General features: G+C 44.4%; 1 protein-coding gene across 1 annotated transcript in view; it reads left to right on the forward strand.

Annotated features, from left to right (window-relative positions):
- The first annotated feature begins 19,852 nt into the window (after window positions 1-19,852).
- The window catches only part of TTC9 (tetratricopeptide repeat domain 9), a 30,011-nt gene continuing 25,872 nt past the window's right edge, over window positions 19,853-23,991 (forward strand). The window contains exon 1 of the mRNA XM_065636472.1: window positions 19,853-20,330. Within this exon, the coding sequence (XP_065492544.1) occupies window positions 19,967-20,330 (364 nt within the window). The 5' untranslated portion in view covers window positions 19,853-19,966. The remainder of the gene's footprint in view (window positions 20,331-23,991) is intronic.

Genomic DNA, 23,991 nt, shown 5'->3' on the forward strand with positions numbered 1-23,991 from the left:
GCCCTTCCGTCACTGGGAGCACGGGGTCTGTGAAGGGAGCCTGGAGCTCACCGCCTCGCTGATGGCACCTCAGGGTGGTAACTGGTGATGGAATTTCTTCCCTTTCCGTTAGAGATGTGTATAGGGTATATAAAGTGCAAGAGAGGGATATTATTATTATTATTATTATTAATGTTATTATTGTTGTTATTGTTGTTATTGTTATTATTATTTTACAAGAGAAATCAAAAAGGACAAACCAGAGCTCACGCTGCTTATTTGCTCTTCGTCCTCTTGTACAGATGCATTATGAGACTGACTTTAATTGCATAACCACATACTCTTCCCCCCGCCCAGGATTTCTGTCTCGTTCAACATGTTGGAGTCACTCTGTGACTCAGAGATACACTGGGTTTGTTTTCTGTGAACTAGACCTGCCTGCAGAACATGTGCTTTACATGTTTCAGGCATTGAAAGATGCCAAGCTACCATGTGAAGGTTACAGAAAGTGAAAAGATCAAACAGTTAAGGCAGAAGAATGCTGCTTTGCAGAACTGGACTCTATTCTTGCAAGTGATAGAGTCATATATTACATTAATTAAGTTTTTTCAACCTAATGTTTCACAGTTGTCCAGTAGTTTCAGTCCCTCATTCATTGGAGACTGACACCGGGGATCTGGTCTGTAAATGTGCTGAGCCCTCACTGCAAATGAAGTTATGCTGGTCACGCTTTGTGTGTTTTATAATTCTCTGCATTCTGAGGAGTCAAGTTCTCTGAAATCTCTCTCACTTTAAGCACTCAAAATAAGATTTTTGTAATCTCTGTGCCACAAGACCACATCTCTATTAAGGGAGTGGTAACAGATCCCTTAACTCAGAGTGGTTTGTGAAAATAAATTTAATAATGTCTGAAAAAATATTATGATGCTGGGCTGGTTAATGTCACATGGAAATTAATAATTCCTGATTCAAAACAGGATTTGCTTAATGCACAAAAAATAAGAAAACAAGATTGAACAAAGGAAGAAAGCAAAGTACAGAACACGAGCACCATCCATCCTTAACACTGAATACACAAGGAAGCCACGAAAACATGGCCCTTGATAGTCTTTAATGGCACAACTACATTAAAAATCAAAGCTAACTTTAATTTTTCAATTTTCTCATTTCTGAGTGCTTGTCTTTGCTACTGAGATAATATTCTGTATAACATAGTTATCCTGTGGGTAATTCACATGTGCATACACAGTGCAGATCCCCTTTCATGAGCTAACTGTTACTTGTTAGCAGATTCTACCTTTGCCAAACACACCTCTCCAATGTTATCCACAGCCGAGTGTTTCCAAAGGAAATCACGATAGCTTGCCTTTCTAAACTGAATATTTTAATATCCCTGTCATGAACAATCCTCCCAGAGACCAGAAATGCCACCCCTTTTGGAGCATCTCTGATGCCCCATCTCACCATATTTTTGGGCAAACCATTTCTCTTCAGTAGCAAATGGGAACTCAGCCTCCATTTTAATCATTCATGTTGTCCACCTTTCCTGCTGACTCTGCACTTCTCAGCAAGTATGGCTTTGGATGAGTGAGGAGTTGAAAAGCGAAGACTCCTGGATGGGAAATAATGGGGCTTGATGGCTTACAATAAAATCTTCAATTACATGGTGAGTCTAGCCGAAGCACTGCTGGAAAGAATTGTTCATCTGGTAACATTTTCACCTTCTACTGCAGCATAAAAGTCTAGGGCTTTTTCACCCAGCTTCCTCTGAAGGGAGAGTCCTAATGAGTATTGCGGTTCTGTCCTTGCTAGCAGGAGGTGTGGATTTCAGATAGAGCGCTAATGAAAGCTATCAGGTAAAACGAGGAATCTATGTGCACTGCTTTTAATGTCAAAGAAAGGCACCTTAAGCAATGAATATTTAGACATATTAATTCCATTTGTGTGTTTTAAAAATGTATAAAATACTTGGATAAAAACTGGCACCTTTTCATGCCCCGGTGTTTGGATGTCTTTTAGTGTCACTCTCCTCCCATTGGAATTATTTTTATGTATTTCTCTGGTCAGAGCTAATGAGAAATCTTGACCTACTATACCCTCTGCTAGGCACTACACATATGTATACCAAAAGAGACTGCTCCTAATTTATAATGTTTGTTATCTCCAGTGAATGCAGCATTTGTAGCGCTGAGCACTCCAGTCACATTACGGGTACAGTGGGGACACTAGAAGGGATTCCCCTTATAGTCTTGAAGGAACACAACTAAATTGACAGGACAACTTCTACAAATGGAAGGAAAACTGTCTCTGTGCATTTCAGGTAAAAAGTATTACCTATGTATCCCTATTATACTCTGGGCAGTTTCCAAAACATATTAGAGGCTGCTGGAGGAGATCATCACCATGCCTTGGATTCTGCCAACCTGCATTTGAGCTCAAGGATCAAGAGTAACAAGCCCCAAGTCCCATTCCGTGTTCTGGGCAAATCTAGTTCTGTAGTAATTTACAAGGGAGATTTAAATTCCTATGCTAACGCAAAATTGCTGGGCTTGAATTAGCAACGAAATGAGCAATTTGCTACTGGTTTTGTAGTAAGTAGGGATTGGAAAATGTTCTTTTAAATGCTTATCTTCTCATTTGGGAGAAAGACATTAAAAAATGAAAAAAACGGGGACAGGCAGTCATGGGCAATTCAAGGAAAAAGCTGAAATGACCGAATTTTAAAGGACGGAAAGAGAAGATTTGAGTGGGCTAGTATGAGTTTCTCCCACTTATTTTGTTGTAACATTTTTGCTGGTGAAGTTTCCTTCTTTCCATCCTAGAAACAATGACAACATTACCAGTATTTTCAGATGGCAGTACACCTGCAGTCATTTACAGAATAGCTTCCAGTAGGCCTCAAAAGCCATTGTTGAATTGTGCTTTAGAAATCCATAGCACAGCCAAATTGCAAAATTCTGCTTTTTAAATCCTTAATCAGGCACTTTTGCTGACTTCAAAGTCTGTTAATTTCTCCTTTCGTTCAGCACATCTGCCTGTACTTTTACTTTTCCTGAGATGCTGTTTTCTGCGTGGTTTTTATAAATACCACTAATCACATGCATTGACTATAGAAAAAAATAGCCAGGCTTGTATGCTCTTTTCTTCTCCTGGAAAAATGCCACGGGGAAGATCTAACTAAAGTGGCTGCAATGATGGCTGCAGCTGGTGCCCTCTTAAAAACTGGATCTCCCCCCATTGCTCTCAGCTCTGGGCTACAAAGAGCAGAGAAGCTGGGGGACAGTGAGAAGAACGATGCTACTGGTATCCCTGGAGAATTTTAATACATCTCACAGTGCTTTATTAGAGTCACCTGTCTGAAGGGATGGGTGAAAAAAAGGTAAAACCTTTTAAAAAACAGTCTAAAAGCTCCCTGAAAACAATCACCCAATAAACCCCAAAAGGCTATCTGTAAATAAGTTAATAAAGACGAAATGTCAGGATGCCACATAGAATCACAGAATCATAGAACAGTTTGGGTTGGAAGGGACCTTTAAAGGTCATCTAGTCCAACCCCCATGCGATGAGCAGGGACATCTTCAATTAGATCGGGTTGCTCAGAGCCCTGTCCAGCCTGGCCTGGAATGCCTCCAGGGATGGGGCATCTACCACCTCTGGGCAACTTGTGCCAGTGTTTCACCACTCTCATTGTAAAAAATTTCTTCTTCATGTCTAGCTTGAATCTCCCCTCCTTTAGTTTAAAACCATTACCTCTTGTCCTGCCCTGCTAAAAGGTCTGTCCCCATCCTTCTTATAGGCCCCTTTTAAGTACTGAAAGGCCACAATAAGGTCTCCCCAGAGCCTTCTCTGGTCCGAATATGTGCAGGCAGGGGGGGAAATGAGCTCCCAAGTAAGAAGCACCACCTGTGGCATCTTGTGCATGAGCACATGTTACAACCACACCGAGGCTCCTGGTGCTGGCTTTTGTGCTTCTGCAGACGTGTCTGATCTCAGCATTAGGGCCACAAAGATGATGAAGGGAGTGGAGCATCTCCCTTATGAGGAAAGGCTGAGGGAGCTGGGTCTCTTTAGCTTGGAGAAGAGGAGACTGAGGGGTGACCTCATCAATGTTTATAAATATATAAAGGGTGGGTGTCACGAGGATGGAGCCAGGCTCTTCTCGGTGACAACCAACAGTAAGACAAGGGGTAATGGGTTCAAGCTGGAACACCAGAGGTTCCACTTAAATTTGAGAAGAAACTTCTTCTCAGTGAGGGTGACAGAACACTGGAACAGGCTGCCCAGGGAGGTTGTGGAGTCTCCTTCTCTGGAGACATTCAAAACCCGCCTGGACGCCTTCCTGTGTAACCGCACCTAGGTGTTCCTGCTCTGGCAGGGGGATTGGACTAGATGATCTTTCGAGGTCCCTTCCAATCCCTAACATTCTGTGATTCTGTGATTCTGTGTGATCTCTGCGGCTGCGTTGGCACTATCAACGCAAAAGCCCACAGCAGAGAAGGATCCAACAAGTCCAATCTGCGGGTGTTGGGCCACCCAGAGGGAACTGGTGGGAGAAGCAGAAGTTGTCCCATGTCCCGACAGCCACAGGGGTCAGACGCAGGCTGGCGTCGGGGAAGAGGCAGATCGAGCCGTCGGGTACCCCCAGGGCACAGCCTCCGTCCTGCACAGCTCTGCTTGTCTGCTTTTGTTTCCTGGACTGGGAGTCAGCTGGTGTTTCATTTCCACCCAGTTTCCAAAGGGCAGATCAGGGCCCTGGGAGCAGAGCCCCGGCCCCGCTGGCTGCCAGTGAGCAGGCGGTGAGTGACAGCTGACAATCAAGGCTGGTCTGGGAAAGGGAAGAAAAGCAAAGCAATCGCCTCCCCGTGCATCCTCTGTATTGCACTTCCCTAATAATCTAATAACCTCAATCTCCAGATCGTACTACAGATCTAGTGTTTGCAGAATACCTCTCTGTAAGCTTTGAATGCCATCATTTTACTGTGCATTATAAACCCTAATATGGCCAAATTGCAAAGTCCTTGATTTTTATGCCCTTACTTGGCTGATCTGAAAGGAGATTTTAATAAAATGAAGTCTTTCTAGTCTGATGGATGAAATTAGGATTTGCTTTCCTGGTTTACTGTATTTTCTATTAAAAAACAGGGCTTTGTTTGGCAGTGAGCCCTGTGCTACCCAGTGGGAGGACGTAAAACATGGTCAGGCTGACCAGATCAGGAAAGAAATGCTTAATTTCGGTGTTTAAAGATTGGAGGGAGCTTCAAAATCCAATGAGCAGCATTGGTGGCAGAACATGAATGAAATACCTAAAAATCTCTCTGCTTGAAAAATCCCAGGCCTTATAATGCTTAAAATAAAAGATTTTGTTTCTTCTCAGTGAAGAATTTTCATCCTTGCTCTGCCCATTTAGTTACATACTTTTTTTTTTCCCCTGTACTCTCTGTCTACCTAAAACAGATTTCCTCACCTACTATGAAATCTTAATGTGCTCACTCCATCACTGTCTCCATTGCCTAATTGGCCAGGCAGGTCCTTGATTAGAGCCCTTCTTCCCTGCTCTCCTTTCACAAGTATTTTTTCCTACTGGTGGTTGCCTGGTAACCTTAACACCTCTGCCTCCTTCCGAGGAATTTTACGTGTTCCCCCCCAGGACATACTGATAAAAAACCACATTATTTCCACCCTGACTGCTATGTTCCTTCTTCATCTGTGCCTCCACACTTCATGATGTTAAAGGCAGACAGGTCACCCAAGCAGTGACGCCAGGCTAGCCATCTCCACATGGCAAGGTCTGCTTGTCCTCAGGCCCAGAGGCAATTAACGCCAACGACTGAGCTAACCTATGCTGGACAACTTGGCCCATTTGCCGAGTCTGTGAAAAATGAGCTATAGCAAAGTGCTCCTTCTCTGTCAGGTAGTATTGCATTATCAAAGGTTATTTGTGAGGTAATTGGAAACTGTTTGGGGCTGAGGAAAGTTCCAGTTTGGTAGAGGTGACATGAATTTATGGGGGCCTTTCAGCTCAACAGCTACATGGGGCTTTTGCCTGCTAGTCTGCACAAGGTATTTTCACAGATGGGATTTATTCATTCACCGCAAATGTGTCTGAGAAGGTCCGGGTTCCTCTTTCTGTCCCTCAGAAGCTGTTTTAGAAAGCATCACTACAGGCTTCACCTGGTTGCCCAATAGCCTCTGAGCTACAAAGTCTCCTATAGGGTAGGAGACTACTAGTGAAGCAGTGCTCAGCACGGGCTCTGGGAACTAATATAGCAGCATAAGTCTACTCAAATAGGTCTAGACTGCAATTTGCAGAGGAATCTCATTCTCAGGAGCATCCATCCCTTCTCCAGCAGGAGTAGCAAAATTCCTATCACAGGTTGCAATAAAAAATTATGGGTTTTCCTCCCCAAATACAGATTATCTCATCTTTGGCTTCAGTGTGTTCCCAAAGAAACAAGGTTGATCCCTTGGGTATCAGAAAAAAACCAGCCCATTATGCTGGCACTGCACTCTCCATCATCAGAGACTGATGTTAGTCTAGCCCAGACACTTCACAGGACCTTTAAGACGCTGCAGTTGTAACCCTGCCCTCACAATATACAAAGCTGGAAACCATCTTGGCAAGAGGACACTTCCAGTACATTTTGGACATGAGAGAAACCTGCATCTGAGGATATTCCCTCAACCACATTAGCCAAGAGTGGACCAGTCTTGAGTATTTTACACCAGAGTTTGATAGGAAAGAGTAGGACGCCAGCATGTGATCCAAACAAATGACAAACCTGCACTGCATCAGAGCTTCATCTGTATAATTGAAAGTGCCACAGCACCTCTCTGCTCTGCACAACCTACTGAAGTCAGTAGGTATGTGGCAACTTACAGAACGTGCTGGGATAGTTGCACATACAGCAAATAACTCAAATTTTTCTATCAGTGCAATGAAGAGTGGAGCAAGGATACTTGAATCATAGACTGGTTTGGGTTGGAAGGGACCTTAAACATTATCTAGTTCCAACCCCGCTGCCATGGGCAGGGACACCTTCCACCAGACCAGGGTGCTCAAAGCCCCATCCAACCATCACTGGTCTCCACTTAGACATTGAGCCATTGGCTGTAACTCTTTGAGTCCGACCATCCAGCCAATTCCTTACCCACTGAGTGGTCCATCTATCAAATCCATGTCTCTCCAATTTAGAGACAAGGATGCCATGTGGGAGAGCGTCAAATGCTTTGCACAAGTCCAGGTAGATTGTGTCAGCTGCTCTTCCCTTATCCACCAACACTGTAACCCCATCCTGGAAGACCACCAAATTTGCCTGACAAATGGTGAAGGTATGTTGGCTGTCACCAATCACATACTTATTTTCCATGTGCCTTAGCATAGTTTCCAGGAGGACATGCTACATGATCTTTCTGGGCACAGAGGTGAGACTAACTGGCCTGTAGTTTCCCAGGTCTTCATTTTTTCCCTTTTTATAAATGGAGGTTATGTTTCCCCTTTTACATTAACAAGCAGCAGATGTTATTTGATCATTCCCCACAATCCCCCCTTCCCAGTGTTTTATATATCCCTTTTGTCGAACAGGAAAAAATCAGGACAGCAAGGCAGGAGATACAGAAATATAGCTGATCTACTGAAGCGAAGCCAAAACTGCAAAGCCAGGCACGTGTTTCTACAGTACTTAGCACAGTGTTCCTCCACTGGGACTCAGAAGCTATCATGATCCAGTGATAACTAATGATAACAGGAACATCGGGAGATTAATACAGACAAGCTATATGTCCTACAAATCTGTCAAAAATTAACATTTACCATCAGCAGTATACCACATGACTGACCTTCATAGCTTGATTCAGTGCCATGAAGTGTAGACTGTTGTCTGAGGAAACAGAAGGCAAGGCAGGGCAATGAAGCCCTCCATCAACGGGGCTGTTTCTCCAGGACAAGCTTCCCCAGTATAGGACAAATCAGTAGTAAAGTGTTTCATTCGCATATGCAGCATTGCATCTGTAAAAAATTGCATGTGTAAGAAATTGCATTTCTACCCAGCAGAAAATGCCCTTACCTAATCACCCTGGGCTCCTTTCTGAAAAAGGACATCATGAGCTTTACCAGGCTGTATGGTCTTGTTCACTCAGCCCCAAAATATATTATTTACCCTTATTTAGTCTCTGCCCCTTTACCAAATCTCTCAACCATGGTTGTTTTCTGTTTTGGTTTGGTTTTTTATTCCAAATTATAACAAGGTTCGGATTTAAAGTAGGTTGAACTAAATCAGTTTCCTTGTTTTTGCAAATCTACTGGCAGAGCTGTGGCAAAGGCAATATCCTTCCGCTTTAAGCTCCATGTTGACTAGGCTATTTTTTCTATCCATATTATCCATCTATGCAACTCAGGATGGTTGTTACTTCCTAAAAGGGAACGGAGCAGAGAGGAAGATTTTATAGCTTCTGACTTACTAGCCTTTGAGAGGAAACCTTGGACTCTATTCTAGGTAGAACAAGTGATCATTTCGTACTGTACCTCAGGTGAGTATCAAGGATACAGAAGCTGTAGCCTGAATTTTTGTATTGCTCGTGAGTTTTCTACTTTTTCATCCACGGCGGCTTTTATGGCAGATCAAATGTCTCCTCTGTCTTTGAATATTTACAAAAGTGGATGTGGAAAGCTGTATCCATCACACATTTCTCTCTCTGTATGAGTCTCATTTGTTAAAATTCCTATGTCTACCTCCATTTCATAGTCATTATTTATCATATTTATCAGTATGTTTTACAGCCTCTTTTAGTTTGTCTAAGGGAAAAATACAGTATATATTAAGCGCTGTAAATTCTTGGGTTGCACCCCAAAGATCTCAGGCCCTTCATGACACACTGACTTTCTCATTTGTGAATACTGCATTTCTGAAAACTGACTACCTTTCACTGCTGATGGAGTGGAAGTGACTACATACAGCATCTCTTTTCCAGATATTAACTCTGTCATGTCCCATACCAATTTTCAGTGGAACAGCTTGTCTCAATGACATCCAGAATCTAGCCATTTTTAGGAGCTGTGTTTCTCATTTCTGTCATCCTGAGACCTCAGTCTTGAGCAGATAAGCACTGAATTTATGAGTGCAAGGGTATGTCAAAATATCACCCCTCAAACAGAAGAAAAAAAATAATCTATGAAGCTACAAAGATGTTGCTGCTTATCCAGTCTGTCTACACAAATCAACTTTTTAATAAAATATTTCCTGCAATAGAGAAGTGACCTGCTTGCTATAGAAGACAGTGTTACACAATGATCTGATTTGTAACGTAAACATGACACTAGGTGATTATATCAATTCCTATATCTTTTATGCAGCTCAAATATCTCATTTCAGCATCCATCTTAATTTTAAAGCACTCTTAAAATATACAATTAATATTTATAAGCAAGTTTCTAAATACTTTGTCCATGTCTGTCATCTCTTGATGACCTAAGAATAATTTGAGTAAACTGTGTGGCTTACACAGAACCCTTCACATTTTGTAATGTAAGTTATATACGTAAGATCTTGCTAAGAAGGTCAAGCACAGCTTATTCTTCTAAGTGCTCTACATTTTTCGGTAGGGGTGTTTCCCTGCTTTGCACTGTGATGACGATGTGTAAGTCCATAAAGGTCAGCCCAGTGAGAGATTTTTCTAGGCTGATCTTCATGAGCAAGCCATCCTTAATTGAAAACCAAAGGACCAAGATTTAAATGAAATCTGGGTAATGAAGTCAGTGGGTAGTTGACGGGAGATGCAATCAGAGAAGCAAACAGAGGCACGGACAATGAGCAATTTCATAAATCTGTATTAATACCAATATTTTCATTTTAGAGGAAAACTGTCCATTTTCTTTCTGTTCAACCAGTCTAGATTTGGTTAATATAAATTATGAGAATAATGAGGGCAAGAAAAGCCTGGTTTCAGATGAATTCCTCATGCACTGCACCTGACCTCAGCATGAGAAAATCATAGAGAGCTGCAAAGTCTGTTATCTACTGCAGATTTGGCAGGTCTGCAGACAGGCTCTCAGAAAGTCTGTCCCACATGCCCACATACTTCACTGGTATATGCACAGACCTCTGAATTTACACAACAGGGATTTTGCAAGTCCATCTTTTGTAGAAGGGGTGTCTTTAGCTGGACCAAATCAAGCCTACAACTTTTTGTCACTGTTTAGAAAACAAGTTTTCTCCTTAACCACCTTTCTCCATCTCGGTAATCTGGTTACTCATTTGGGAATAGTATGTCCTTTTTTTATTTGCAGAGATCCACACCTTTGGAGTCTCGACTACAATCCACCTCTGATAGAACCTGGAAAACAATCGATGTGTGTAATTTCACAGATTTGTCTGAAGAAAACAGTGAGTCAGGGCTCAGACAAATTCTGCTTGCTATTCCTGTCACAGGGATTACTAAAAAAAGGCTGGCCATTTTTTTAATTAATTTGGGATTAAATTGTCTTCTCCAGAGAACAGTTGTCTGGATAGCAAATGCTACCTGTATGGTAATGACAGGTAAAAGAGTTTTGCACATTTTGCCTGTTTATGCCTCAAAATGGATTTTTCACTGCCACTGACATTTAGCTTTGCTTCCTCTTTGTGTCCTGTGCTGCTGTGGCCTCTCTTTGTTCCTGCTCTAGAAATCCTGATTTGTACAGGAGCTCCAGCCAGCATCTCCATTTTCAAACATCCATTGCTTCCTCACTAAAGTGTAAAGGTACTGTTTTTCTTATAGTATTTTCCATTTTCTTCCTCATCCACAACATCATTTTAGTTCATCTTTTCCTCTTTCCACCCTGTCTTTGTTCTTTCATAGTCTCACTACCTCTGATTTCAAAGCCCATGTTCTAATCTTTCTTTGGGGCATCCATCCAACGCTCTCCAGATCACTGATTCTCCATTTTTCAGTCCCTTTCAGAATATATATTTTGTCTTTTCCCTAGCTAGTATTTAATTGCTATCTGCCCTGAAACCACACAGTATTTAAAGAAACACTGGGTTGGAGTAGAAAATTACTTCCAGCTTCCATATCCAACATATATCAGGACTATATCTCTGTTTGTAGTAAATACTATATACTCTATATACTGAAGTTTTTAAATAGGACATTATAAAGGAGGAAACATGTTACTGATGTATCAAGAAAGGAAGCTCATAGCTGCAGTCCAAGACAAAGGAATTTCCAGCTTTAGATGCTCAAAGCAGCAATTTCCCATAGTTGTCTGACAATATGTGCTGTATTTTTTACTGATTTTCATACTCTGATCCTCTAAGGCAAGTGCAGGGTAGGGAAAGAGGATCATAAATACAGCTTACAGTAGCCCTGTTTTGAGAAATTTGGAATCACTGCATTGAAACCACCTCTTTCTAACCTGGTGTATTCTGATGAAATGTATTTTATTTTGCCCTACAATTCATACACAAAATACTTCAAACTTTGTGTCATTTAACCTTGTTTTATCCAAGGGACACGACTTGTAGAAGATACTTTCTCCAGAGCAAAAGTGACCCGTGTTACAGTTTGCTTATATTTTAGATGGACTTTGTATGCACCCTGATTTAGAAATAGCTCAAATAAATAAAGAGAAATGCTGAAAACTATACTTTGTAATGGTAAGTGTTTATTTTAAGAAAAAAAGTATTTGGATTGTATTCCCTTTGCTGCTGGTTTAGCTAAGGATTTTAATTCCTGTGTGTATAAGTACACATACACATATACCTATGCAGGATTTACATTTTTGCATTCACCAAAAGCCTTTCATCAAAAGTCTTCATATATTGCCTGTCAATGACATTTGGGAGCCAAACCACCTGGCCAAGGATCATTTCACTGTCACACAAAATGCAGAAGTGAATTAAGAAATCATAGAAAAGGCACAGAAAATTCCCAAGGTAGGCTGCAACAGGAAAAATCTCAAAACAGTAGAGAAAACTCAAATGCCAAGAGAGCAGCCAAAATCTCCACAACACCAGGAAGGCTTCCTTTTCTGAGCTACTAGGACACTCGTGTTCAGGGCTAAAAAATTATTGTGACAGCTGTGCACAGACAAGTAGGGCCATGAAGGCTGCTCTTCGGACTCTCTAATACAAGCTGTGCCAAACAGCTTATGGGGAAGGAAACCTTTTCGAACACTATAATAATGCAGCAACAGTGTGTTGTAGGAACCACTAAATAAATACTATTTTTCTGCAGTGAAATCCTCAGTGAGCTTTGATTTAAAAGTGATAGTGCTAACTTCTCCATGTCCACACTTGGGACCTTCCATTTGCAACATCACGTGGCCCCTCTAAGTGAGTTTGAAAGGCTTTCATAGATCAAGGTCCATTAGAATTTCTCTTCTCTTTGCAGGAATGAAGCAATGATGTTTCTTCACTTAAGGTTCACTTAAGCTCGCACTATACACAGAGTTATACTGATACCACACTGTACTGGCCACCTTCCATCACTGCAGTGTTCTGGGAGATGAAGTCTGGCCTGGAAAGCTGCCTGGATGGGGAACAGAACGATTTTTAAAATAAAAGAAGAAAGCCAAGAACCTCATATGTGAACTGCAGGCCTGATGCTACCAGGATCCTGCACAGATGGTAACCCTGTGACCATTCTGCCTGGGGCCTTGCATTCACCAGACCCTACAAATTTGTTTCTAGCAAATATGGGATTGCGTGTCCTCAGGAAATCCCCCGTGCTGCAGGATGATGAATGCTGGAGATGCAGCAAGAAGCATTCCTCTTGCAGACCTTTTCTCCCTTTTTCTCCTTCCTTGTGAGCACATCACCCATACATGTGGTAAATGACCTTAAAGATCTCCCGTTTCCACTGTAGCTTTCACTGAAGTGGTTTCACTCAAGCACTTCTTTAGATACATGAATCCCCATGCTCAGAAATGGATCTGTCTCTAGGATGAAGTGAGCCATCTGCTTAGCTGTGCACTGCAGCACCCTCAGCATGTTAGGATAGAGAGAAAAGCAAGCAGAATAACAACATCCAGCTGTAAAAGCAAGTGCAAATGCATTTACACTGAAATTTGACCCAGGGCTTGCAGCTTAAACTTCAAACTCAATAACAGTGTATTAAAGGTCAGGAGTATAAACCACCTTCATCTCACCTCTCTTCCCCAGATAGCAGAGTTAACTGAGCTGCAGGGCCTGCCAGTCTGCTGATAGAGTGGCTAAGTACTCTCTTAGGGGAGAGTACCATTTACTGCAGCATCAGCCACGCTTCCTGAAATAGCCTGTTTCTCCTTGGAGGCCTCTCACCTGATCACCCTCTAGAACTTGCAGGGACTTCTGAGACCAGACAGGAAAACCACAGAAACTTTCCCGTTGACATCAGCCCAGTCAGGTACATCTAGCACAGCAAGGGCCTTCCCAGAGCGCAGGGTTTGGTACTCGTCGGGCACGACAAAGTTGGTAGCCACTGAATCTTCACCTCAGTGAAGACTGCCCCATGACATCAGACAATAAAAACGGATGCCACATGTGAGACCATTCACGTAAGCCCTGGTTTTCAAAGATATAGCCAAACTAGGAACTTTCCAGACAACTCAGCTTGTTGTGAGATCTTAACTCCTTCCAACGTCACTGGGAGAGATATTAAAAAGGCAGCCACTTCTCTAGCAGGTCTGCTTCCTCTGTAAAATTAGCGCTCACAGTTTTCCTCTTGCACTTCAGCTGTAAAATGGTTTGGGAATAGCTGTGCCTTGCACTGTCTGGCTGTCGCACAAAGCAAGCAATTAGAAACACAAGTGTCCCCATTTGCTCCCACGCTTCATTTTTAATTTTATAAACAGAGACTGAGCCACAAAACTGAGAGAGACATTTTTTCAAGCTCAGGGGTAGTTAAATACTTGTGAATTCAACCCAGTGGTGCTGGCGTTAGCTATGTAGGTAATGGGCAAGTAATGATAAATATGCTCTTATCCTGGAGTGCAGTTGCAATCACGGCTTGATCCTGAAGGTGTAAGCATGACATAAAGACTAGGTAACAGTCCTAACATGGATGCATCAACTGAGCAGGCTTTGCTGCTGGTGGTCACTGGATGGTATTTCTCTTCTGACTGCCAACAATCCAAGATTTATGGGGAAATAGTGCATTTTAGGATTCTTTTTATGTTGTTCAGTGATTCGATTTCCAGTTACACTGGCATACAGTCTGATTAGACTCAAACCTAGGTGACTTACTCCACACTCCTGTGCATATCTGAACACCAAGTATCACCTGCTCCATCTCTGGAAGTTAAGTGATCCTTACTAACCTTGAACTATCTGCCATTTACCTGGGCAGTAAGGGGATGCCAGACACGAGCAGCCCTGCAGCAACAGCTTCTATGCAGTCTCATATTCCCCACTAACACTGCACAACAAATGATCTTTCAGCATTACAGGAATGCGTGTCCTCACCTTCAGGAGGGGTCAGAGCAGGCACCCTGCCACTTGAGGGGGAGCAGCTAATGCACAGCAACTCCAGCCCATCCTGCCGTGGCACAACATGATGCAGTTCTGCAGGTCTCCCTGGGGGAGTAGTAACTGGGATGATGGAGCGAGGGTCTGCTTCCTTCGGGTCTCAGTAAAAGCATTGCTCTCAAGTCAGATCTAGGTCACTGCTAGCTCAAAACCCTCACACCATGCTCCTTCGCCTGGCATAGACGTGTCTTCAGAATTAGGACAGCCTTGGATGCCAGTAGATAAGATACAAGAAAAATGAGGGCTGAAAGATAAAGAAGTGCCTACTTTGCAATTCTCATTATCTGCCTGATAAGAGACATGTAGGTGGGCTTTTTCCCAAATGTACTCTTCACACACAACAGAGGAATCAACCTCGCTGCTCTTCAGTCCAGTCTGAGTAAAGTGCAAGAGCTTTCCCAGAACATCAGGGTTCACTCAAGAGGTTATAGCTGCAACCTGCAGATGGGCTGTCAACAACTGATCTTAAGAGATTAAAAGTGTTTCTCAAACTTTGTCGGCAGCATTCCCTTCCAATGTGACTGTTTTGCAAATCGGAGTACTCGTTTTTAATTACAATGCAAAAAGAAACACTGGGAATCATAATACATGGTTTTGATTTGGCCCATCCTGGGTCCTTTAGTCTCCATGGCTAAGCCTCTTTGTTAGCAATTGGCTATTGTCTTTAGGAAAAAAGAAAGAAAGAATCTGGTATGTTGAAAACAGTATTTGGAACAGCCATTTTAACTCTGAACAGCTGTTCTGTTTAAGCATCTGCCTCTTAATATTCTTTATGAGCAAACACTTCTGTGACAAAGATGCTGCTCATATACACACCCAAGAAATGGCTTGTCACAGAGACATTCTTATTTGCCTGCAAACATTTCTGTTGACTATTCTTCCTTGATTGTATACTATTCCTGGGAAATTCATTGTAGTCCTGATTAACCATTCTCTGCCAGGCAATCAGCAGGCATCAAACAGCCCAGCAGGATCGACTGACCCACCACACAATCCAGACTGTGGAAGAAAACACATGCACGATACTCTCTGAGTGAAGTGTGTTGCATTTGGTGAACACTTGTAGACAAAGGATCTCTCGTGCTAAAAGAAATTGTTGACTACAACAAATGATACGGAGAGATCAAAGGAATTTGTAGTAAGGTGGCAACATTTTGTTGCTTATGATTTTATGTCCCTTTCCTCTCTTCCTTGGATATAACTACATAAGACAACGTTCCAAGCAAAGGATTTCAGAGGTTTCTCTGCTTTTGTTTTTCCAGGTCTTTCAGAAGCTCTATCTCTTCTTTTCCCTGTACATGGACTAAAGGCTATGACACAGAGCTTTGCATACGATTTGGAAATAAATAATGGATGATTGACTAATCTGGTGACAGACTGTAGCAGCAGCAGCTGTGTATGCTGAAAGCTCACTGCAGCTTGGGAATTCTCTTTCCAGCTGAACAGAGGGAGTTAGGGACCTCTTCTCTTGTTCTCAAAGATCTGACACCATTGTCATCACAATCTGGTTTCGGCCCATTCGGAAAGGGGTGAGGCTTTTGGTTTGCCTCTCTGTTCATAAAGGACTTGATGAAACAATTCTCACGTGGTCATCACGTGGTCCCATCAATGCCAATGAATGCACAAGGAGAGCTGGACTGAGGTCTTGCAGCCTATAGTACTTTCTAAAATCATATCTGGTTTTGAATGCATACAGACTTGAGTCCTCATGGCAGCCCTCAAAGTTTCAATTTGTAAAAAATCTCATCCAACAGCATAAATGCTGCAGCAAATTCACATCCAGCTAGAAAAATGCATCCCCAGAACTCAGGTAGCCCACCTCCTTAGCTCTCCTCAGAAGCCTTTCCAGTTTCCTTACAGCACTGTCTTGAAATGAGAGGAATCTGTCCTACATCTGCAAACTAATCATCCCATTGGACAGATGCAAACAATCACAGCTAAAGGAAGACCTGAAGATCTCACAGGTATGTGTCCAACATCTTTCTCAATATTTACAGTTTCACCCAAGAACATATCTCCCCACTGTGAACAGGACTTCACAATTTTCCTCAGGTAAGCCGTGTGCAGGAAATTATGGTTTGGTGAGTCACAGATCCTAAAATATCACTATGAAGTATGTGACCACTGCATAATAATAATAGTAGTAATAACTGAGCAATGCAAGTGTACGCTTTTGGAACGTGCTAAGGAAATCTCAGCCTGGAGGAGGAGAGACAGGCACACCCAGGCAGTTTTAGACACTCATGGCACCTAGGGGCATCCAGACAGACAGGCACACCCCATCTGGTACAGAATGAGACAGATAAGCACGTTCTGCTTCTATGGACAAAAACCTCAGCATTGGACAAAAGACAGGCACGACAGCTAATACTGACCAATACCATGACCTCATCTCGTGGCATACAGATAATGACTGCAAACTGGCTTCGTTTTATATGAATGTATGCCTTATTTCACAGTCCAGTCTACCTATATAGTATATAAACCTCCTCTTTCTGATGTTTTCAGGTTCCTGTCAGGTGTTGACCATCTGCAAGGCTGTACGAGGAGTCTGGTAGGCCCCAGAGAGCTGAAATCTAGATCTGGACATCATGTCACATGTTAAATGAAATGTGAGGTACCTCTCAGGTGCAAAACTTATCTGTCTTGGAAGGGCGATAGCTTCTCATGTTTTCCCTCAAACACCAGGTTCCCCTTAAAAAAGAAACAAACAAAAGTGGTCCCTTACAAGCATAGTCAATGTGGTGGCTCTATGACAGATTGTGATGTTTCCTAAATATTTTAGTGCAGCCAGCACATTACTTTGTTCCTCTCTAGGAGGAAGGAGCTGATGGGCTAAACTGACCTTTACCAGTTATCCTGCACAAATCTTATGGCAGCTTTAAATTCTCTGGCTGAAACATTCAGCTCTCAACTGAGGGATACCGTTTGATATCAACATAGAGTTTAAGTTGGCCAACAAACAGCAATCATTCCAACACTTCTGCTATCATCTATTTTGGGATTTACACAGTTGTGACATTCGTCTTCATATTCACCAGCAATCTGTCAGGAAGAGAGCCTGGACATTTCTGGAAGAACTACAAGATGGAAAACTCATTTGGGTGCTTAAGCAATATTTGGGACTAAGCCACAGTTCGGTATATTCAGTATAATTCATAATGTGAGGAGCACCCAGTTTTGTCAATATTTTGTGACCTTTTCTGACCAGATCTGCACCCATATTGGCAGTCACCACTGCAAGGCTCTTCTGTAAGAAAACTTCAGCTTTGAATAGCTTGTTTCAGTCATCCACTGATGACCAGTTACCAAAGGAAGAAATCTCAAAGATTTCCTTATGGCTAACGCATAGGGGGAAAGAAGGAAAAGTCACCTATGTCTCAGTGCCCCTTATATCATGTATGTCCACGGGCTCAGGCAAATTCTGAAAGAGGAAAGCAACATCAACTCCCAATGTCACTTTGCCACACCACTGTGCAAGAAACCAGTCCCTTCTTCAATTGTTTCTGCAGCTGCTCAGATCTCAGGAATTAAAAATGTGGCAATCTTCTTTCCTCTGGCAAAGTCAGTGTTCCAACACAAGAGACATACATTGTCCTTGTGAAGTCTCCTGAACAGCAACCAATAACGGTACAATGAAACTTCTGAAATTACTTAAACCTACCTTGTACAATATGATCACCAGACAGATTAAAAAATGACCCAGCAGGAATTTTCCTTCCTTAATTTTTAGGTTCAATTCCACTCTAGCTACTGTGACTAATATCTAACACCTCACCCGGCCCCCAGGATTTCCTAATTCTAGACCATGCATACTTTGAGCAAGATTTTTAAGTAACTTATTCTTGGCTTGAGAAACCTGAAATGCTGAGCATCCATTTACATGAAGTACGATTTTGTGAAGATGTATCTAGCAGAGCACCTGGAAATCAAAGCACTTGATATCATGTAATCATTGCTGAATGTCTTAGCTCTAATTTCTCTCATGCAAGTATTTTCAAAATTATACTTTTATCGCAACTATGATGCTATTTGCTTCTCCTTGAGGCTCTGGCTCTTGGATTCAAGTAAGTATAATAGGCATGTGTCTGTACCACACTGTGACCACAACCTCAGCAAGGTCCAGAAACCTAGCAGCAGCAGACTCACATTATCAATGCATAAACCCAAACTTATTAGCCCTGCTAACAAGGAATTATCCAGGCACCAGTTCCAGACCTGCCTTAATACCCCTGCACGGAGCTGTGCTGCACAGCTACCCCAGTTTGCCCAGTACAGCACCGCCACATGCTATCACATTACGGGGACATATCTCAAAGAGAAACTCAAGTATCCATTTTAAAATGTCTTCCTGGTTCCAGAGGGAGCCTTGAACACATTGTACCACAGCTGCAGCTTTACCATGTAAAAGTTACATGGGTAATGAAAAGATGCCCCCCAATATATTATTGAGAAAAAAAATCTCACTATTTTTTTCATCCATCCTCTTATTTTTACACGAGGTACAAACTACAAAATATTTTGGCACAACAATGCACCCAGAATACATCAGACTGCTCTAATACACAATGCAGACATGGTGTTTGGCCTAATAAAGCAAAGCTTGGTGCTTACAGCAGTTCTTCCACCATTTGTCTGCAAGAGGAGAGCCATTCCCCACCAATACCCCCGAACTAGGCAATGTTCCAGGTATCAGTGAGCATCGACCCATTTTTCAGCAGCACATGGGAAAACCTATTTCAGGAAAATCAAAGTCCCTGAGTGACTGATGCCAGGGTGGTTGCCAGGCCTTTGCCTTTGCCGCCCTGATGCAGTGGACACAGCAGGCTTGTTTGCCTGGCGCTTGTTTGCCCAGCAATACGGAGTATATGCACCAAAACACCTTGAGGCACCATGAGCAGGTGTGGGGGTGCATGGTCCCTGGTGGGATGGTCCCTGGTGGGACCTGGGAGAGGTGAGGGAGAAGGGAAATCGGGGTGAGGAGGATAAAAGAGGAGATGGGATCCCAGCCTGCAGCCAGGGACATGGGACCATAGGGTGCAGGAGGACAAGGCACAGGGAGGGGAAGGGACTCGGCTACGGGGGGGCTGCGGGGACCCCAGTCTGAGGGAGAGCAGGGGTGCAGGCGGGCGGTCTGTGGGGCCGGCCAGTTTGGGCAGCAGAGGGGCCGGCCACGCACTCGCCCCTCGCCCGGCCAGCGCGGAGAGCGGGGAGCGGAGCCGCCGCACCCGCACCTCGGCCTCGCCCCCGCCGCCCCGCGCTGCGCCGGGCGGGGGTCGCGGCGGTGCGGGGGGCGGCGGTGCCCGCGGCGGGCGGCTGGTGGCGGGGGCGGGCGGAGGCGGGCGCCCCGCGGGCTGCGGGGCGGGGGAGGAGGAGCGGCGGCCGCCGGAGGATGGGAGCGAGCGGCGGAGCCGGGGAGCGGCGCGGGGGCAAGGCCGGGAGCGCGGCGGCGGGCGCCGCGGCATCGCCCGCGTAGGGCGGCGCGGGAGCCGGGCGGCGCCGCGGCCATGGAGAGGGCGAGCCCGGCGGCGGGGAAGCTGAACGCCGGCGGCCGCGGGGCGGGCGATGGGCACGGCCCCGCGGGGGGAGCCCAGCCGCGGGCGGCGGCGGGCGGCGCGGAGCCGGGCGAGCTCATCGGGCGGGCGCTGGATTTCAAGAGCGAAGGGGCGCAGTGCTACAAGGACAAGAAATTCCGGGAGGCCATCGGCAAGTACCACCGCGCCCTGCTGGAGCTCAAGGCGCTGCTGCTGCTGCTGAGCCAGGAGCCGGCCGGGCAGCGCCCTACCGCCGCCGCCGCTGCCGCCGGGCTCAGCGAGGAGCAGCGGCAGGCGGTGGAGGCCATCGAGGTTGACTGCTACAACAGCCTGGCAGGTCAGCGGGGCGTGGGGCGGCGGGGTCCCCCCACCTCACCTGCGCCGCGCACCCTTCCCTTCCCCTCCGCGAAAGAGCGCTGCCTCTCTTCTCTGCTCATTTCGTCTCCTTGCCTTCCGTTGCCTTCCATTTTTATTTCTGTTCTCACGTTTGGCACACAAGCGCCGCCGGTGCACGGCTCGGTGCCCGGCTGCCTTGGGTAGCGCTTGGGAGGGGGCGCACGGCCAGGCCGCTCCTTGCGCGGGGGCTCGTCTGCAGCCCCGCGGCCCCGCAGCCCTTCCCCGGGGCTGCTCCAGCCGCCGCCGATTGATCCCCGTGTCCCCTTCCCCCGGGAGCCAGGTGATGGGGCAGCGGTGCGTACGTGGGATGATGCTCAGACTTACGGGAATTGTGGCGCGTGAACTGGCCGAGATTGCATGCTGTGTTTTTCCCTCCAGCCCGCGATGCCCTTCAGTCCCTTCACCACAGCTCCAATTCTGGTCCCTGTAATTAACAGTATTACAGAGAGAGAGAGAGAGAGACTCTTTCTACCACATTTGATGTAAGGAAGGGGAAGGGTTTGGGCACTGCTGCAATAGCTCCGAATAGTACTAGATAGAAAAAGAATTTTTTGGCCTCTTAACAATGAAAGTTGAAAGCAAATATAGTGCTGGCTTCTCAACTAGCCACCAGTCACCACTGTGGTCAGTAGACATTTGATCATCACTCCCTTTGCTCCCTGCCATCTGTTTAGAAGTGCTGCAGGAAGATGGAAGGGAGGGGTGGGGAGTTGAACTACAGGGTGTTTCAAAAAGATGGACCCGATATGAAATCACTGCCTTTTGAAATTGGGTCCATCTTTTTGAAACACCCTGTACTTTGTGGGCCAGTTATGAAGTCCTTGGAGAGGCAGAACTCCTGTTGACTTCAAGGAGCTTTACCCATGCAAGAACTGCAGGATCAGAGGTTATTTTTGGTCCCTAGCAGCACATGGATATTTTCTTTCCAAGTCTGAAGGCATCTCTAAAGCAAAAACTTGTGCCTAGGTGTGTACAGAGTGAGGATGTTCATACCGTGAACAATGTGCACAAAACGACAGCATTAATAAAGCCCTGCTGTTTTCCAGAAGGATGAGGGGTCACTCATTAATCTTCATATCCTTGGGGGGGAAAAATGGTGAAAATCAGTGTGTCAGCTGTCACGATCACTTGTCTTTTGGCTCTCTAGACAGAGTTGGTTAGCTTTGTTTCCTGTCGTCTAGTGCTAAAAAAGATGCAGAATAAAGCAAATGGTTTGGAACACCAAGTCAGAATTTTATCTTGTCTTAATCCATGCCAAACTGTTATATGTGATATGTCTTTTGGGATGTAACGGTAGGCACAATCTATCCTCCTTTCATCATGTTTTCAAATGCTCTTCCTTCAAAAGCCTGTTGAAATCGCATAGAGGGAGAGGCAGGTGAGATTCCAGAGTGATACCATAATTGCATAGCTGTAATTTTGTCTCTCTGAATTTCTGTTCATGGGTATATTAAAATCCATTGTGTTTGGCAAGGATCATTTATATTGGCAGCGTTATACAAAGAGCCCATAATACTCTGAACAAGATAGCTTGGTGAGTTTCTGATTTTGAAAAAGTACTCACAGGAAATATCTCTGCTAGCTACAAATGAGATGTGGTAGGTAGAAGGTAAATTAAGTGGGAGGGAGGGATGGGATTTGCTTCTGTGGCACTCTCTGCTGAGTGCACAGTTCCACTTGCTAGAAGTGTGTCCGCTCCTGCTGACAGAGTTGTGCTATGTAATGGTTGTTGTCCAGCAAATTTATTTACTGTTTCAGGTTTGTGTGGGGAATTATTTTCACTGTTGGTTGTACTTGATCTTGTCAGCAGTAGCAATCAGTGTGAGAAACGTACTCCATCTTTAACCTAGATTTGAACAGATTTTTTCCTAAATTTAACCAGTGTGAACATAAGAGGAGGTGATTCTAATTAACCCTCAAGTGGCAAGCAGTGCTTTTCCTGGGATAACCTCACAGCAGGTCAAGGTGTCATTTTGCACAGCCGGTTGTCACATGTTTTCAGTAGATGGCATGCACAGAGCAGGGAACAGGATTTGTCTCAGAAATGCATAGCTTCACGTGTGTCTGCTGAGCTGTCTACACACAATGTTAAAGAAATGCCCTGCATATTGGAGAGAGAAGGGTGCAGTTAAGCTGGAATTGCAGTGTTGATACTCCTAGCCCAGTCCCAGAGCTCCCATTCTAGCAGGAGGATCTATGAATTCATGTCTGAAGGGAAGAAGGGGGAGGGACTTTCCCCAGAACTGTCATAGTAATTATTATACCTTTCTAATAGCAACTTCAAGAAGTGCAGTAGTGAGATTTTATTCTCTAAGTGTGGTCCAGCAGAAGCCACTGGTTCCTTTACACAGTGGGCTCTGGCAGAGGCACCACCACACACTGTTTGAGTTGAAATCAGTGTTATTTGATATGGGGAGGAGAAGGAGATGCAGGGAGTTTTGCTTCTGAGCACTGAATAGGTGCCTAGAGCTGTTTTTAAGATAAATAAATCTGCATAGTGCAGAGAGCATAGCAGCAGGACATGTTTATTCCAGAGCAGGCAGTTTTTTTGCTTAGCTCTGATGTATACCCAGTAGCATTAGCAGCTGTCATCTGAGTGTCCTTATTATCAAGTTCTTTTACCACCTCCGCTTACTCTCTAAGCTTAGCATTTAAGAAGCCCACCTTGCTTTTGCACTGTCATTTTTCATGTGGCCACCACACATCCACCTGTCAGAGATGTTTTGCATCACATAGGTGCGCGCACACACACACACACACACACACACACACACACACACACACACACACACAATTACTGGTTTAGATACAGCATACCAGTCAGAGGAGACCATCAACTACGGGTAAATATGCACTTAGCTCAGTAAGCAGGTGAGAAGTATACACCCAAAGGGAATTTGGGGCAATCTCATAGGTAAAGGCTGGGGTTGGTTGGGTTGTTTATTGGGTTTTTGTTGTTGTTGTTTTGGGTTTTTTCGTTGTTGTTGGGGGTTTTTTGGGGTTTTTTTGTTTTTAATCTGACTGATTACATGAGTAAGAATATGTGGGCAAATACTAAACTGTTGTCAGTGCATGTATTGCCTTGCAGAATGTAAATTTAGGCACAAACGTGCACACAGATTCATGTTGAGCTCTGCTTCTGTTGTAGAGCACCTTCAACAGGCAATTCTTGTACTGTGAGGTGGGGTGGCCAACTCTTGTGTTTAACCAGAGCCCCACACTATTTGGTGTGTTTTCTGAAGTCCCCTGTTTAGGAGCTATGTGGCGCCTCCATGACCTAAACTATTTAGCCTGTTTCAAAGAATCCCAAATCTGCTGGTGATTTCGATTTTTTTTTTTTTTTTTTTTACTGCATTTTAAATTGGCCTAGGATTTTCACAGCTTGCCATTGGCAATGCCACTTGCATTTCTTTCTCTAAGCTATTAGCTGGGCTTCAGTTTAAGCTCAAAGAGTTTTGCCTTAAAGGGACTCCCCCTCACATCTGCAAAATCCAGCACTGCTGCATTCTCACACGGGCCTGCCAATACCCCTCCATTTTACCACAAGTCTCTTTGATAAATGTCACCAGATGCAAGAGCAGCAGCACGGTCGAGGCTCCCAG

Source organism: Caloenas nicobarica, chromosome 5 (assembly GCF_036013445.1).
Source record: "Caloenas nicobarica isolate bCalNic1 chromosome 5, bCalNic1.hap1, whole genome shotgun sequence".
In the NCBI taxonomy this organism is placed as follows: domain Eukaryota; kingdom Metazoa; phylum Chordata; class Aves; order Columbiformes; family Columbidae; genus Caloenas; species Caloenas nicobarica.